This window comes from Antechinus flavipes, chromosome 2 (assembly GCF_016432865.1).
Source record: "Antechinus flavipes isolate AdamAnt ecotype Samford, QLD, Australia chromosome 2, AdamAnt_v2, whole genome shotgun sequence".
Taxonomy (NCBI): Eukaryota; Metazoa; Chordata; class Mammalia; order Dasyuromorphia; family Dasyuridae; genus Antechinus; species Antechinus flavipes.
The window spans coordinates 612,927,482-612,944,991 of NC_067399.1; the positions used below are offsets into that span (position 1 = coordinate 612,927,482).

Genomic DNA, 17,510 nt, shown 5'->3' on the forward strand with positions numbered 1-17,510 from the left:
AGGAGATTGATTGTGCTCAGTGACAGTTATCAGTTCTCTTCCTAGGATTCCCTAAACTTAAATGGATTTTAGGGTTGACCTGAGGGCATTCTACTCAGAGTTTGGGGAGTTAATTGTAGATAGGATATACTGTAGTAGGATAAACTGGGATATTGAGAGATCAAAGAGACAAGCAAGAGGGAGGGAGAAAGAACTCCAATGGGAGCAGGAGATAAAAGTGCAAAACCCTTGAGGGTATGAACTGTCTTACTTTTTTATTTGTATCTCCAGGGCATAATATAGTGTCTAGCATAAAGTATGCATATTTAATCAATGTTTCTTCGTGATTTGATACCAGAGAAATGCTTGATAAAAATCTAAGAGGAGAGACAGACTTTTGAAGATGATTCTCTCCAGCCAATCAAAGCTTTAAATTCACACAAATTGTCTGAAAGATAAAAAGAATACAAGATCCTATTGCCTTGAATTTTTGTTGATTGTAAACACCACATAATTCCAAAGAGCAAACTTTAACCTTAAGGGCTCTTCTTCATCACAGAGTCTCTTAGGTAATTAATTCTTCTCAAAAAAAACTAAGTGGCACAGTGAATAGACATTTGGATTTGGGGTCAAGAAGACATGGGTTCAAATTCTACCTCCAACACTTATTAGCTGTGTGATCCTAAGTGAGACATTTAATTTCAACCTGTCTCAATTTTCTCTTTGTAAAAAAGGGCATAATAATAATAGTATCACTTCAGAGACTTGTGAGGACAAAATACTTTGCAAATCTTAAAATGCTGTATTAATTAAATTAATATTAATTAATTAATACCATTAAGATTACACAAGAGATAAATGGTCAGTGAACCAACACTAAATAATTATTAGAAGTTATGTAAATTTTCTTTCCAGTTGCACAAACTCAAAGTTTAAAAAACAAAAACAAAACTCCCTTGGTTCAGTTTGTGTTTCAAAATATTTTTTAATGAATAGCATTTTTTCTTTCTTTGTGATTTGGTTCAGTTTTCCATCACACATGCAGAATCTGTACCTCCTTCAGTGAAGCTGATGTAAACTTCCTTCCAAACTGACTTGTTTATGTTGTTGTCTTGTTAGAAGGTTGTTCCTGGAGTCCATGTTGTAAGAACACTTTCCAGATGAAACTACCTGATAAAAGGCCATTTGATTATATCACTAACTAGACTTCCTTTGGAGGGATTCAAAAGGGATCCCTTTAATATCAAATCACATCATAATGCCTGGTGTTAAGAGAATTCCTTCTCTCAGGGTTGAGAGGAGAATAAATCATAGTTATTGTTTTTTGTGTCACTATAATATTTCTTAATTTGGAGGAGTCTGGGAACTTCAAAAATATTTTTATAGCTGTGAATCAGTATAATTGGTTTTGTTTGTCATCATATTTCATTTCATTTCATTTTTTATTTATTTGATTTTTAATTTATGGAATAAAACAAAAATTTCTATAGCAGTATAAAAAAGATGATTGCACATGAAACTTCAAATCTATTATATGCAATTTGCTATTTTTAAAAATATCTAATAAAGCTATTGTGTAATTTTTTAAAACTTTTTTCCCCCTTCTGTTCTCTCCTTCTTTTAAAACATTTTTCTGTGAAGAGGTCCACAGCTTTTACTAGACTTCCAAATGAGTCCAAGGTATGAAAAAGGTTAAGAGTACTTCTGGTACACTCTTCTCTACTATAATTCTCTACTTGGGAGAAAGCAAATGTCTCAGAAAATACTCTCAGTTCTATATTAAAAACACGAATGAGTGGGCTGATCATCCTCACAGGCAAATTCTCACTATGATTTAATTGATCTAGGAGGCATTCTCAGTTATGACGCTGTGGACCCACATAGATAAGTTCATTCTCCCCAGATATTTTGCCTTACAGAACAAACAGCCACCCCATGCTTGATTCCACAAGGAGCCACACAAAACTTACGTCAGGCTACACGTTTTAATGAAGAAAAAACAATCTGGAATCAAAGATCTAAGATTGAGTTTTAGTCCTATGCAAGTCCCTAGACAAATCAGTTAAGTTTTAGTTTCCACAACTACAAAATGGTCACAACAAACTTGTGCTTTGCAAAGAAAGTGCTTTAAGAATGGAAAAGTGGCACCTAAGAGGGGAAAGAACAAATAAATCCCAATGCTACAGAATTTGCAGATGACAGGCTGATTGCATGATCATATCACTCACAAGTCCTTGACTTTGCCCAATTTACTTTGGTTTTACATGAATAATGTGGATGGCTTGAACAACTTTAGAGAAAGGGCCACCATACCCACTAGATGCCAACCAAAGCTATTCACAGTATAAGTATGGCAGCCTAGCTAAAGTAACAAGGCAAGATATCCTGTGTGTTATGGGCTGAGGCTTGAGTTGATGCACTGAGGTCCCAAGCACATGAGGCTAAATAGTAATTGGACCATACTCTATTAATAGATAAGCTTGGAGAGAGAATGGCCCCCACCCACTCTTTGTGCAAGTCCTGATGTGTTGTATAGGAAATGACGATTTTGGTGGGTGGAGGCAGGGGAGTGGAGAAGTAAGGGGAGGAGAGACTTTTGGGACGGTCATTGCCACGGTTGCCTCCACTCACTTTTTCTGTTTGTTAAGTGTCTGAGGCTGTATTTGAACTCAGGTCCTCTTCAAGGCTGGTGCTCTACCCACTGAGCCATCTCCTCCCCTTCCTTTTGGGACTGCCATTGTGACGACCTTTCTGTTTGTTTCTCTTCTTCTTTTTGCTTTTGCTGAGGCAGTTGGGGTTAAGTGACTTGCCCATGGTCACACCACCAGGAATTGTTAAGTGTCTGAGGCTAGATTTGAACTCAGGTCCTCTTCAAGGCTGGTGCTCTACCCACTGAGCCATCTCCTCCCCTTCCTTTTGGGACTGCCATTGTGACGACCTTTCTGTTTGTTTCTCTTCTTCTTTTTGCTTTTGCTGCTTTCGACAACTTTTTCTGTTTGTTAAGTGTCTGAGGCTGTATTTGAACTCAGGTCCTCTTCAAGGCTGGTGCTCTACCCACTGAGCCATCTCCTCCCCTTCCTTTTGGGACTGCCATTGTGACGACCTTTCTGTTTGTTTCTCTTCTTCTTTTTGCTTTCTGAATCCAGCCTCAGGAGAAACAAACAGAAAGGTCGTCACAATGGCAGTCCCAAAAGGAAGGGGAGGAGATGGCTCAGTGGGTAGAGCACCAGCCTTGAAGAGGACCTGAGTTCAAATACAGCCTCAGACACTTAACAATTCCTGGTGGTGTGACCATGGGCAAGTCACTTAACCCCAACTGCCTCAGCAAAAGCAAAAAGAAGAAGAGAAACAAACAGAAAGGTCGTCACAATGGCAGTCCCAAAAGGAAGGGGAGGAGATGGCTCAGTGGGTAGAGCACCAGCCTTGAAGAGGACCTGAGTTCAAATACAGCCTCAGACACTTAACAAACAGAAAAAGTGAGTGGAGGCAACCGTGGCAATGACCGTCCCAAAAGTCTCTCCTCCCCTTCCTTCTCCACTCCCCTGCCTCCACCCACCAAAATCGTCATTTCCTATACAACACATCAGGACTTGCACAAAGAGTGGGTGGGGGCCATTCTCTCTCCAAGCTTATCTATTAATAGAGTATGGTCCAATTACTATTTAGCCTCATGTGCTTGGGACCTCAGTGCATCAACTCAAGCCTCAGCCCATAACACCTGTGGAAGAGACAAGAGGTAGGATGTGCCAGATAAGGCAAACAACCACTAGGACCTTGATTACCATCTTTTCTCAAATTTTATTGGAGAAAGAAAACCCAGGAAAGAAAGTTCCTCCTACCAAAATTCTTGACCATGCCCAGGGGTTCAACATCAGAAAAGGATCTGTTTTAATCAGTGGAAATGGTATTAAAGAAGAGTCACTATGGGACTTTTTCATCTTATTCATAGTTGAAACTTTCCACATACGTTGTTTTTCCCATTAGAAAGTAAGTTGATTGAGAGAATGGACTGTCATCCTTTTCTATTTGTCTCCCAATCACTTAGCATAATACTTTGCATATTGTTGATGTTTAGTTATGTCATCACTTCAAAAACTATACAGGCCATGGGGTTTTCTTGGCAAAAATACTGGAGTGGTCACCATTTCCTTCTCCAGTGGATTAGCAGGTTAAGTGACTTGCCCAGGTTCACATAGCTAGTAAGTGTCTGAAGATGGATTTTACCTCAGGCTTTTTTGATTCCAGGCTCATCTTTCTACCAACCAAGTCATCGAACTGTGTATTTTATACATAATAAGGGCTTAATAAACACTTTTTCAAAATCTATATTCATTCATTTAACAATCATCAATGTCAATAAGCTTCTAGTGTTGATTTTATATTTCTATGTGTATATATACACATACAATACATGCATACACACATATACATGCACACATGCATATACACATATATGTTTATTAAAGTATATTTATTGCACATATATATATGTATATATATATATATATTTAAAATTTTATTTTTGGTCCAGACCTGTTTTTAATTAGTATGGTGGAACTTTCTGTGGATACTCTTTCCAATGATTCAAATTGATAGTTGTGTCTGTAATGAGTTGCTTGGGCACCACTGAAAGATTGTATAGTTGGTCAATAATGAGCTGTTGGTAGCACTGCTAGTATGTATCAGAGGCAGGATTTGAATCCAGGTCTTTCTGAATCTAAGGCTAGCCCTCTTTCTATGATGCCATACTCCCATACTCCTTCTATAATTATCCACTCAGTAGGTAACTAGTAACATGTTTTCTTATTCACCTGATGCTGATACTGATAGCTGTTCTGTTCACATAAAGGAACCATTATTGATGGTTGATCATCAATTGATAAGTGAATTAGAGATTACATCTAAGAGACATCACTCTATGCCTTTGTGACAGTTCAATCTTCCATACTAATGGAATGTAATAGTTGAGTAGGAAGTCATCTATTAGAGTAATTTCTTCCTTATTCCTTCCCTTCCTTCTTTCCTCTCTCTCTCTCCCTTCCTCTCTCCCTCCCTTCCTCGCTCTCTTCCTTTCTCCCTCCCTCCTTCCCTTCCTTCCTCCTTCCTTTCCTTCCTTCCTCCTTCTCTCCTTTCTTCCTTCTCTCTTTCCTTTCTCCCTCCTTTCCTCTCTCCCTCCTTTCCTCCCTCCCTCCTTTCCTCCCTCCTTCCCTCTCTTTCTCTTTCCCTCCCTCCCTCCTTCCCTCTCTTTCTCTTTCCCTCCCTCCCTCCTTCCCTCTCTTTCTCTTTCCCTCCCTCCCTCCCTCCCTCCCTCCTTTCCTCCCTCCCTCCCTCCCTCCCTCCTTCCCTTCCTTCCTTCCTCCTTCCTTCCTTCCTTCCTTCCTTCCTTCCTTCCTTCCTTCCTTCCTTCCTTCCTTCCTTCCTTCCTTCCTTCTTTCCGCAATTGGGGTTAAGTGATTTGTCCAGAGTCACACAGCTAGGAAGCGTTAAGTGTCTGAGGCTGCATTTAAACTTGGGTCTTTCTGACTTCAGAGCCAGTGCTCTATCCATTGTGCTATTTAACTGCCCCCCCCCCCCATTAGAGTTTGATAGCATCCTGCCCCTACAGGACCAAAGGCATCCTAGACCTGTCTAGAAGTTCATTGGTATCTCAAACTAAACACATTAAAAAGGGAGGGCATAACTTCCAAAATAATATCCCCAATTCCCAGCTCTGACTATTTTATACCCATGCTAAAAAAACCTTCCAGTTATTTCCTACTTCCTATAAGCTAAAATAGAAATTTTGCCACTCTATTTAAGGCCCTCTGTAACTAAGCTTTCACCTCCCTTTTCAAACAAATTTCTTATTATTCCCTTTCACTCTATATTCTCCACTGGACTATACAAACTATTTCCCAAACTCATTATTCCATGTCCCATTTTTGTGGCTTCTAACAGGCTTTTTCTCATGACTAGAATGTACTTGCTCACTTCTTCCTCATGGAATTATTTATTTTCTTCTAGTCTCAATCTGGCTGCCACCTCTATTCTAAAACCTTTCCCTATTTCATGAGTTGTTAGTTTTTTTCTTGCCAAATTACCCTGAATGTATTTAGTAGTCCTTCAGTAGAATGTGAGTAACTTGAGGGTAAGAGACTAGGATGAATTTGGTTTTTATATACTCAGAAACTTTTACATAATCCTTAATAAATATGGGGCTATTGTAATTGAATTGCAAAGTGAAATTCTCAGATGCTCTTATACTAAAAAAAGTAATAACAATTTGCAAGTTACTTGAAAATTTCCTAATTGGTTTTTACTTTGCAGAAGTGGGGGGTTATGGGTATGGAATTGCATATATGACAAGACTTGGTCCATGTATCAATTAGGTTTGAAAAACTGTTTTTTTCCCCAAATTTAAAAAAAAATTCTTTGTTATAAGGGATATCTGACCAGAGAAGGCTGCATTATGAAATGAAGTTGAGACATTCCCCACTTCATTTTCAGTAGGAATACATTCATTCATTCATTCAATAAATGCTAGCTGAAAATAGAGCCTATGCGGGCTTTGTTTCTTCCTTCAAAAGGAAGGCAGTAAGATGACATCAAAGTTCCTGGTAAACAGAAATACTTAGCATTCTACGTTCACTGTTGGAGATTCAAGTTGGCTTTACAGCCAAAAGCCACAGCTCCCAACATGCATAGGATCAGGATCACAGATTCAGACCATGAGAAGAAAAGACAGAAAAAGATGAATGATATTTCCTCTAAACTTTATGAAATTAAATTTCATGAATTTGTCCTTTTTATTTTGGAGAAGAAAATGGGGGCAACCCGGAGAACATTCCTGATGGATCTGGCTCGAAAGAAAGGTTTCAGGGTTGAAAGCGAATTAAGGTAAGACACTGCTTATTTCGTTTTTTAAAATTGGCTTAAAAAAAAAAAGAAACCCAATTTGTTTAAAGGCCTCTATACCATGCAAACACATCTTGATCACATCAGCAAGTTACTTCAAAGACACACAATGACATATCCTGGCCTAAAATTTAAGCTATAAATAAATGATCATACCAATATATCATGAACTTTTCTAAGACATGTGATAAACAAATCAAGAGAAATTAGATTTAATCTGGAAGGCAGTAAAAACTTAGAATTCTTGAGATTTGTTCTTTGTGAAGAGTAGGACAGGGATAATAATTAAACAATAATTGGTATATGGAGAAAGTGGTGGGATTGGGGGGGATTATTTTTATCCTTAATTATATTTCTCATACAAACCCATCAATTTCTCTGCACTTTCTCCAGCTCAGACCCAAGGGTTTCAACCAGTTTAACACAGAAGCATGTTCTTCCTGTTTTTCTTTCACCTGTGCTGCTGTGTGTCAGTGTGGCTTCATTGGCAGAGACTGGGAGGGTTGACAGGTGCATCCAGGCTACTTACACACTGCCTCTAGTGGATATAGACTATTAAATGTGATCAGGAGAAGGTTTCTCTGATGTATGGCCCTTGCAGGGATCTTCAGGAAAATGATGATGCCTTTGGATCTATGTGGATCATAGGATGCAGTTGCTGAAAAGGACCCTGGAGGATATCTAGGGTTCCTTCACTTTACAGAGGAGAGAGCTAAGAAGTACTGGTCCTTGTTCATGGTTGTTTAAGCAAGTGGAAAATTGAAAATGAGAACCCATGTTTCTTTACTCAGCTCTCACAAAACACAGGCACCATGGATCACACTCCCAAATGTGCTGAATCAGAGCCTAGAAAGATAAAACTGGGCCAGCTTTTTCAGCAAGTAGATAGACATTCCTCCAACTTAGTTATTTTAAGCGTTTTCTGGTGTATATTTTATGGCTACTAATATACAATTAGACCAAAAAGCTCAATTTAATTGGGAGGGGGAGAAGTGGGAGGTTGGTGGTAAATGATCCAAATACAGAAATAAATTACAAATATGAGTTTTAGGATTTGTGGGATGAAAAAAGTTAAGGCAACCTGACAGACTTTGAATGACAAGGATGTTGATAAAACATTTGCCAAACTTAATTTATAAATATAGAACCCAAAACATCACTTCACACACATACACACACACACACTCTCATATCTCAATCTATTCACATATATACAAAGTATATACTTTGGAATTCTCTGGGAAAGCTCTTAATAAAGTTTGAAAGGAAAAATAAACAAGAAATTCCCCAGTGAATACAGGATTTTCCTAAATTATTGAGAAGTTTTCATGATAACTAATATTAATTTACTCTAAAGTCTATAGCCAAAGGGAAGAGTACTAGATGAGAAGAGAGTATTATCTACTAAAGCATTCATCTCAGAGGCTTATGAATATCCTTTTTTTCTTTTTCTCCTTCATCCTTTTACCTCTCGCAATCTCTCTTTTTTCTTCTCCTTTGTTTATCTTCTTTCATTTTTTGCCTTTCCCCCTTCTTGTTGTCTCTGCTTATTTATTATAATGTGCAACTGGAGTATTTTAAAATAAATATTTGTTGTTCTTATTGAATTATACATTATTATCTTCACCTTAAAAATTTTAAGGACACAAATTTAACATTTTCTTTTTCTCTCTTTCAATAAAACCCCAATTTGGCCATATTTTTCTATTGTTGGTTATTATATTTTGGATGGTAGGGTTGTGTGTGTGTGTGTGTGTGTGTGTGTGTGTGTGTGTGTATGTGTGTGTATGTGTGTGTTACTATAGGTAAGGGCTTCTTTTCCATCCTTGATCTATAGCATTTAGTGTATAGAATTGGCTCCTATTAAAAATATTTACAGAAAAATAATAGGACAATTAACTTTAATTTTATTTCCATAAGATATCTTGCATTATTGAGTCAGGAAATATTGCATCTAACAGCTGTGTTAGCTTAGATTAGTCGTTCACTTCTCTCTGGGATTTTATATTACAGATGTCTCAATAAAATGAGGCAGCCTGATGAGATAATTTCTAAGATCCTTTCTAGGGCTAAAATCTAATGACTTTCTATGAGACAGAAAGAGATAGGCAGACACACAGAGAGGGTGAGGAAAAGAGGAAGGTCAAGAAGACAAAGCAATGTGGAAAAGACAGAGATAGACAAAGACAGAGAGAAAGAGAAAGAATTTTAAAAATTGTTTTGGCTTTTCCCCCCAAAAATTAATTTTTATGTAATCTGTATTTCCAAATATATCTCTTTCTCTTCCATACTCAGTGAACCATCCTTAGTAACAAAATTGTTTTTTTTAAGAGAGAAAATAGCAATTCAATAATAAAAACAAAAAACAAAACAACCAAAATATCAACCATATCTGACATTATATGCAATAGAGAATAATTTTTAAATTTTATTAAATGATAGTGGACATTTGTATGATGATTTAAAGCTTTCAAATATCACATATGTGCACATATATACATAAGTGTGTATATATAATATATATGTATGTATATACAAATACACAATGTCATTTGATTCTTACAACACTTTAAATTAGTGTTGTTATCAGCCTAATTTGAAAGTGAAGAAACTTAGCAAGTACTGGTCCTTGTTCATGGTTGTTTAAGCAAGTGGAAAATTGAAAATGAGAACCCATGTTTCTTTACTCAGCTCTCACAAAACACAGGCACCATGGATCACACTCCCAAATGTGCTGAATCAGAGCCTAGAAAGATAAAACTGGGCCAGCTTTTTCAGCAAGTAGATAGACATTCCTCCAACTTAGTTATTTTAAGCGTTTTCTGGTGTATATTTTATGGATACTAATATACAATTAGACCAAAAAGCTCAATTTAATTGGGAGGGGGAGAAGTGGGAGGTTGGTGGTAAACGATCCAAATACAGAAATAAATTACAAATATGAGTTTTAGGATTTGTGGGATGAAAAAAGTTAAGGCAACCTGACAGACTTTGAATGACAAGGATGTCGATAAAACATTTGCCAAACTTAATTTATAAGTATAGAACCCAAAACATCACTTCACACACACACACACACACACACACACACACACACACACACACACACTCTCATATCTCAATCTATTCACATACATACAAAGTATATACTTTGGAATTCTCTGGGAAAGCTCTTAATAAAGTTTGAAAGGAAAAATAAACAAGAAATTCCCCAGTGAATACAGGATTTTCCTAAATTATTGAGAAGTTTTCATGATAACTAATATTAATTTACTCTAAGGTCTATAGCCAAAGGGAAGAGTACTAGATGAGAAGAGAGTATTATCTACTAAAGCATTCATCTCAGAGGCTTATGAATATCCTTTTTTCTTTTTCTCCTTCATCCTTTTACCTCTCGCAATCTCTCTTTTTTCTTCTCCTTTGTTTATCTTCTTTCATTTTTTGCCTTTCCCCCTTCTTGTTGTCTCTGCTTATTTATTATAATGTGCAACTGGAGTATTTTAAAATAAATATTTGTTGTTCTTATTGAATTATACATTATTATCTTCACCTTAAAAATTTTAAGGACACAAATTTAACATTTTCTTTTTCTCTCTTTCAATAAAACCCCAATTTGGCCTTATTTTTCTATTGTTGGTTATTATATTTTGGATGGTAGGGTTGTGTGTGTGTGTGTGTGTGTGTGTGTGTGTGTGTATGTGTGTGTATGTGTGTGTTACTATAGGTAAGGGCTTCTTTTCCATCCTTGATCTATAGCATTTAGTGTATAGAATTGGCTCCTATTAAAAATATTTACAGAAAAATAATAGGACAATTAACTTTAATTTTATTTCCATAAGATATCTTGCATTATTGAGTCAGGAAATATTGCATCCAACAGCTGTGTTAGCTTAGATTAGTCGTTCACTTCTCTCTGGGATTTTATATTACAGATGTCTCAATAAAATGAGGCAGCCTGATGAGATAATTTCTAAGATCCTTTCTAGGGCTAAAATCTAATGACTTTCTATGAGACAGAAAGAGATAGGCAGACACACAGAGAGGGTGAGGAAAAGAGGAAGGTCAAGAAGACAAAGCAATGTGGAAAAGACAGAGATAGACAAAGACAGAGAGAAAGAGAAAGAATTTTAAAAATTGTTTTGGCTTTTCCCCCCAAAATTAATTTTTATGTAATCTGTATTTCCAAATATACCTCTTTTTTCTTCCATACTCAGTGAACCATCCTTAGTAACAAAATTGTTTTTTTTTAAGAGAGAAAATAGCAATTCAATAATAAAAACAAAAAACAAAACAACCAAAATATCAACCATATCTGACATTATATGCAATAGAGAATAATTTTTAAATTTTATTAAATGATAGTGGACATTTGTATGATGATTTAAAGCTTTCAAATATCACATATGTGCACATATATACATAAGTGTGTATATATAATATATATGTATGTATATACAAATACACAATGTCATTTGATTCTTACAACACTTTAAATTAGTGTTGTTATCAGCCTAATTTGAAAGTGAAGAAACTTAGCAAATACTTAGGAAGTAAGTGATCTGTCCACGGTCATGCAGCTAGTAAATGTCTGAAATGGAAGTTCAAACAAGGTTTTCCTAGCTCTATTTCTAGCACTCTATCCATTAGGCAAAGATTACTCCTGATGGACACATCTGAAATTTTAAAATAAACAAATTATCTTCCTTTTATTCCAAACTTATAGGGTTCTTTTTGTTTTTGGAAAAAATGTGTATGTATTTATAAAGATATAAATGTATTTATATACATGAAAATATTTCTCTTAGCTCTTTAAACTACCTGAGAAATTAAATATAAAGACTCAGACAAAGAAATAAAAAGCTTCTTTGGCAATGGAATCCTTGTTTAAAGTGAACCTATAACTCACTGATTCAGAACAAGTTTTTGCTGCTGCCAAAAGTGTTGCATCTTTGCCTGGAGGAAGGGAGGAGTGTGTGTGTGTGTGTGTGTGTGTGTGTGTGTGTGTGTGTGTGTGTGTGCTGAGAACCCAGCCCAGCTGCATACTCAAGAGAGGAAGCTGATAGTATAGCGGCAAGTTGACTGCGGCTGTACATTTGATTATGGCAAAGTTCCCAGACTCATACAGTGGAATAAGTAGGTCTAATATGTGTTTTATATAAAAGCAAAAATAAATGCATATCAACTCCCGGAAACAGAAGTTAGAGTTCTCAAACTGAATTTTCTTACACAGAAATTTTACCATAGTCCAATCAGGATTGAAGAGAATGGGTTTTATAGTGATTAAAAAGAAGATTGCTCATTTGGTGGATTGAAGATTAAGAATGGAAAGGGATGTTAGAGATTATTTAGTTCCAAACTCTTCTTTTATAGATGAGGAAAAGGGAAATGTCACATAGCTCCTAAATGACAAAGCTAGAATTTTAGGGTGTGCAGCAATAGAAAAAATATGGCATTGAGTTAAAATCCTGACTGCCAATAATTAGCTATGGAACCTCAGGCAAGTTACTTATGTAGGTCTCAATTTTCATTTCTATAAAATTTCATATCTGCCATTTATAAATAAAAGTATATTATAGAAATTTTAACAACACTTTTCCATTTTTTATCTGTTGTTTTCCTACTTTTGTTTCTTCTTTAAATGGTTGTGGGATGATATTAAGCCTTTTGCCTAACTTACCATAAAATTATCTTTCTGTCCACTAATCTATTGCTTTTTTTGTTTTATGAGGCAATACTACTTATAATATTCCATCATCTTTCTTTGGAAGATTGTATAAATGAGATGATTTTATTGACCATGGTACCACTGGCTGTCAAGCCCCTTTGATTGTCAAGATGATAAAATATTTGTTGGGTGATATGGTGTCTAGATTTTTAAAAATTTTCCTATGGAGATTGATCTAATTTAAACTTCTCTAGGAATAGTGAGAATTTGGATTGATGTCCCTATTTTATTTTTTTTTCCCATTGTTTAGTGTAAAAGGCTTTTAAAAATATGTCAGCTTGGAGTATCCTCAATTGTAACCAAATCTTTTCATTTGTATACTTTTCTTCTAATTTAGAAAATTTTTGATCTTTCTTCTAATAAGTTGATGATTTGTATATAAGTTAATTTGAAACTGGTTCCTTCATGCTCAAAGGGTTACAAAACTGTATAACCTTTAACTCAGCAATACCAAAGTTTGCATTACAAAGAGAAAAATAAAGAAGGACCTACATGTACAAGAATATTTATTTATTTATTTATTTATTTATTTATTTTTTATAATAAATTTTATTTTATTTAATAATAACTTCGCATTGACAGAATCCATGCCAGGATAATTTCTACACGACATTATCCCTTGCAATCACTTATGTTTCGTTTTTTCCCCCTCCCTCCCTCCTCCCCGCCCCAGGATGGCAAGCAGTCCTATATATGCTAAACATGTTGCAGTATATCCTAGATACAATACATATTTGCAGAACCAAACAGTTCTCTTGTTGCACAGGGAGAATTGGATTCAGAAGGTAAAAATACCTCGGGAAGAAAATCAAAAATGAGGCAGCCTGATGAGATAATTTCTAAGATCCTTTCTAGGGCTAAAATCTAATGACTTTCTATGAGACAGAAAGAGATAGGCAGACACACAGAGAGGGTGAGGAAAAGAGGAAGGTCAAGAAGACAAAGCAATGTGGAAAAGACAGAGATAGACAAAGACAGAGAGAAAGAGAAAGAATTTTAAAAATTGTTTTGGCTTTTCCCCCCCAAAATTAATTTTTATGTAATCTGTATTTCCAAATATACCTCTTTTTCTTCCATACTCAGTGAACCATCCTTAGTAACAAAATTGTTTTTTTTTAAGAGAGAAAATAGCAATTCAATAATAAAAACAAAAAACAAAACAACCAAAATATCAACCATATCTGACATTATATGCAATAGAGAATAATTTTTAAATTTTATTAAATGATAGTGGACATTTGTATGATGATTTAAAGCTTTCAAATATCACATATGTGCACATATATACATAAGTGTGTATATATAATATATATGTATGTATATACAAATACACAATGTCATTTGATTCTTACAACACTTTAAATTAGTGTTGTTATCAGCCTAATTTGAAAGTGAAGAAACTTAGCAAATACTTAGGAAGTAAGTGATCTGTCCACGGTCATGCAGCTAGTAAATGTCTGAAATGGAAGTTCAAACAAGGTTTTCCTAGCTCTATTTCTAGCACTCTATCCATTAGGCAAAGATTACTCCTGATGGACACATCTGAAATTTTAAAATAAACAAATTATCTTCCTTTTATTCCAAACTTATAGGGTTCTTTTTGTTTTTGGAAAAAATGTGTATGTATTTATAAAGATATAAATGTATTTATATACATGAAAATATTTCTCTTAGCTCTTTAAACTACCTGAGAAATTAAATATAAAGACTCAGACAAAGAAATAAAAAGCTTCTTTGGCAATGGAATCCTTGTTTAAAGTGAACCTATAACTCACTGATTCAGAACAAGTTTTTGCTGCTGCCAAAAGTGTTGCATCTTTGCCTGGAGGAAGGGAGGAGTGTGTGTGTGTGTGCTGAGAACCCAGCCCAGCTGCATACTCAAGAGAGGAAGCTGATAGTATAGCGGCAAGTTGACTGCGGCTGTACATTTGATTATGGCAAAGTTCCCAGACTCATACAGTGGAATAAGTAGGTCTAATATGTGTTTTATATAAAAGCAAAAATAAATGCATATCAACTCCCGGAAACAGAAGTTAGAGTTCTCAAACTGAATTTTCTTACACAGAAATTTTACCATAGTCCAATCAGGATTGAAGAGAATGGGTTTTATAGTGATTAAAAAGAAGATTGCTCATTTGGTGGATTGAAGATTAAGAATGGAAAGGGATGTTAGAGATTATTTAGTTCCAAACTCTTCTTTTATAGATAAGGAAAAGGGAAATGTCACATAGCTCCTAAATGACAAAGCTAGAATTTTAGGGTGTGCAGCAATAGAAAAAATATGGCATTGAGTTAAAATCCTGACTGCCAATAATTAGCTATGGAACCTCAGGCAAGTTACTTATGTAGGTCTCAATTTTCATTTCTATAAAATTTCATATCTGCCATTTATAAATAAAAGTATATTATAGAAATTTTAACAACACTTTTCCATTTTTTAATCTGTTGTTTTCCTACTTTTGTTTCTTCTTTAAATGGTTGTGGGATGATATTAAGCCTTTTGCCTAACTTACCATAAAATTATCTTTCTGTCCACTAATCTATTGCTTTTTTTGTTTTATGAGGCAATACTACTTATAATATTCCATCATCTTTCTTTGGAAGATTTTATAAATGAGATGATTTTATTGACCATGGTACCACTGGCTGTCAAGCCCCTTTGATTGTCAAGATGATAAAATATTTGTTGGGTGATATGGTGTCTAGATTTTTAAAAATTTTCCTATGGAGATTGATCTAATTTAAACTTCTCTAGGAATAGTGAGAATTTGGATTGATGTCCCTATTTTATTTTTTTTCCCATTGTTTAGTGTAAAAGGCTTTTAAAAATATGTCAGCTTGGAGTATCCTCAATTGTAACCAAATCTTTTCATTTGTATACTTTTCTTCTAATTTAGAAAATTTTTGATCTTTCTTCTAATAAGTTGATGATTTGTATATAAGTTAATTTGAAACTGGTTCCTTCATGCTCAAAGGGTTACAAAACTGTATAACCTTTAACTCAGCAATACCAAAGTTTGCATTACAAAGAGAAAAATAAAGAAGGACCTACATGTACAAGAATATTTAAAGCAACTTTTTTTGGTAGCAAAAAAATGGAAATTGAGGAGATGCTCATTGATTTGGGAATGGCTAACTAATTGTGGTATATAATTGTGAGGGAATACTATTGTGAGGGAATATTGTGAGCGATAGGAAATAACAAGTAAAATAGTTTCAAAAAAAAACTCAGTAAGATTTACATGAAATGCTGCAAAGTGAAGTGAGCAGAACCAGGAGAACATTGTATGTAATAACAACAATATTGTAAGATGATAAGCTATGGATGATTTAGCTATTTTCAGTAATACAGTCTAAGATAATTCTGAAGAATTTATGATGAAAAATGTTACCTGTCTCCAGAGAAAGAACTGATAAAGTCTGAATGCCATTTGAAGCATACTTTTTAAAAACTTTCTTTTTCTTGGGGATTTTTGTCTTTTCTTTCACAAAATAACCAACATGGAAATATGTGTTGTATGACTGAAATGTATAATCTATTTCAAATTGCTTTCTCAAGAATGAGAAGGGGAAGGAAGACTTGGAATTTGGAACTCAATGTTTTAAAAAACTAATACTAATTTTTTTTACGTGTAATTAAAAAAAAAACCAAAATTCAGAAATAGCTAAAAAAAAAAAAAAGAAAATGGTTCCATATCATTAAGCATTAATTCCCTATTTATTAAAACATAGTTTAATTTCTGATAGTGTTACTGTGTGCTATGTCCAGTGACTTCCTATTGCCATATCAAAGATTCCTGCTATATATATAGTCTGTAAGCCCCTTTTTCTTTCTCTTCCATTTCTTACTCTTGAACCATTTTTTTCCCCAACATACTCCTTTACACCCACACGTTAGCACTGAAATCAGCAAATATTGGAGTATACATTGATTTAATTTAAAGGGTTTTGTTGAGTTCTTAATTCAATTTCTCCACTTTTACCTCCTCATTCTCTGCAAAACATGCTGATTCATATGTTAATAAGCTAATTCTTTTCACTTTTTTGTAGATATTTATTTGCAAAATGAGACAGATCAAGTGTACTGTGAAATGTCTTTAGATACATATAAAATAAACCCCAACTTTGCCAATTAATTTTTTTGCCCCTTTAATGAGAATCTCTGAGCCATCTGAACCATTTAGTTGAAATACCTGATTTCATTATAGTAGGACTGCAAGGTTGATATTATTCCTCTTGTATTATAGAATTATAAGAATTTCACATCTACCAATAATGAAGTTCTCTGTGGAGATGGTCTAAAAGTATTGTGATTTTTAGCACTCTCTGGTACCTTTTCTTCTCCTCTTCCATTATAAAAAGGGCCTCATTAGCAAATAATCCTTAGGAGCCCATATATTTCACGGTGGCATCCAGTGTATATAGCTCTCCAGGAAATGAAAATTCTATACTCACAAGTATTATCCTTGCCCCCTAACAGCACAGTAAGAAGGGCCCCCGCTAAATGAACAACAAAACAGCAACAATAACAACGTTTACTGCTTTGTCATCTATTCCACAGCAATTCAGTGACCCACATTGTGGCAGAAAATAATTCTGGTTCAGATGTCCTAGCCTGGCTCGAGGCACATAAATTGGAAACAACAGCACATTTTGAGCTCCTTGATGTCTCTTGGTTGATTGAATGCATGAAAGTTGGAAAACCAGTGGACACAAAGGGAAAATATCAACTTGTGGTAAGTTAGATAGAGATTAAGACTAATTTCCCTACTTTTCTTTCAGCTGGGAAGGTGGTATTATGGGTAAGTGCTATGTCTTCATACAGCTAGAAAGCTCTATAGCCTCAGAAGAGATCAGAAGGGGCATAAAATCAATACAAGAAAGCTCATTTGGTAACTGCCTTCAAAGCAAC

The 17,510-nt window shown here is 35.0% G+C and overlaps 1 protein-coding gene and 1 pseudogene across 1 annotated transcript in view; both read left to right on the plus strand.

The window, feature by feature from the left end:
- The first annotated feature begins 6,655 nt into the window (after positions 1–6,655).
- Positions 6,656–17,510, plus strand: part of DNTT (DNA nucleotidylexotransferase) — a 33,371-nt gene continuing 22,516 nt past the window's right edge. The window contains exons 1-2 of the mRNA XM_051973973.1: positions 6,656–6,855; positions 17,160–17,334. Of these exons, the coding sequence (XP_051829933.1) occupies positions 6,656–6,855; positions 17,160–17,334 (375 nt within the window). The remainder of the gene's footprint in view (positions 6,856–17,159; positions 17,335–17,510) is intronic.
- LOC127552300 (40S ribosomal protein S23-like) overlaps positions 17,426–17,510 on the plus strand; it is a 464-nt pseudogene continuing 379 nt past the window's right edge.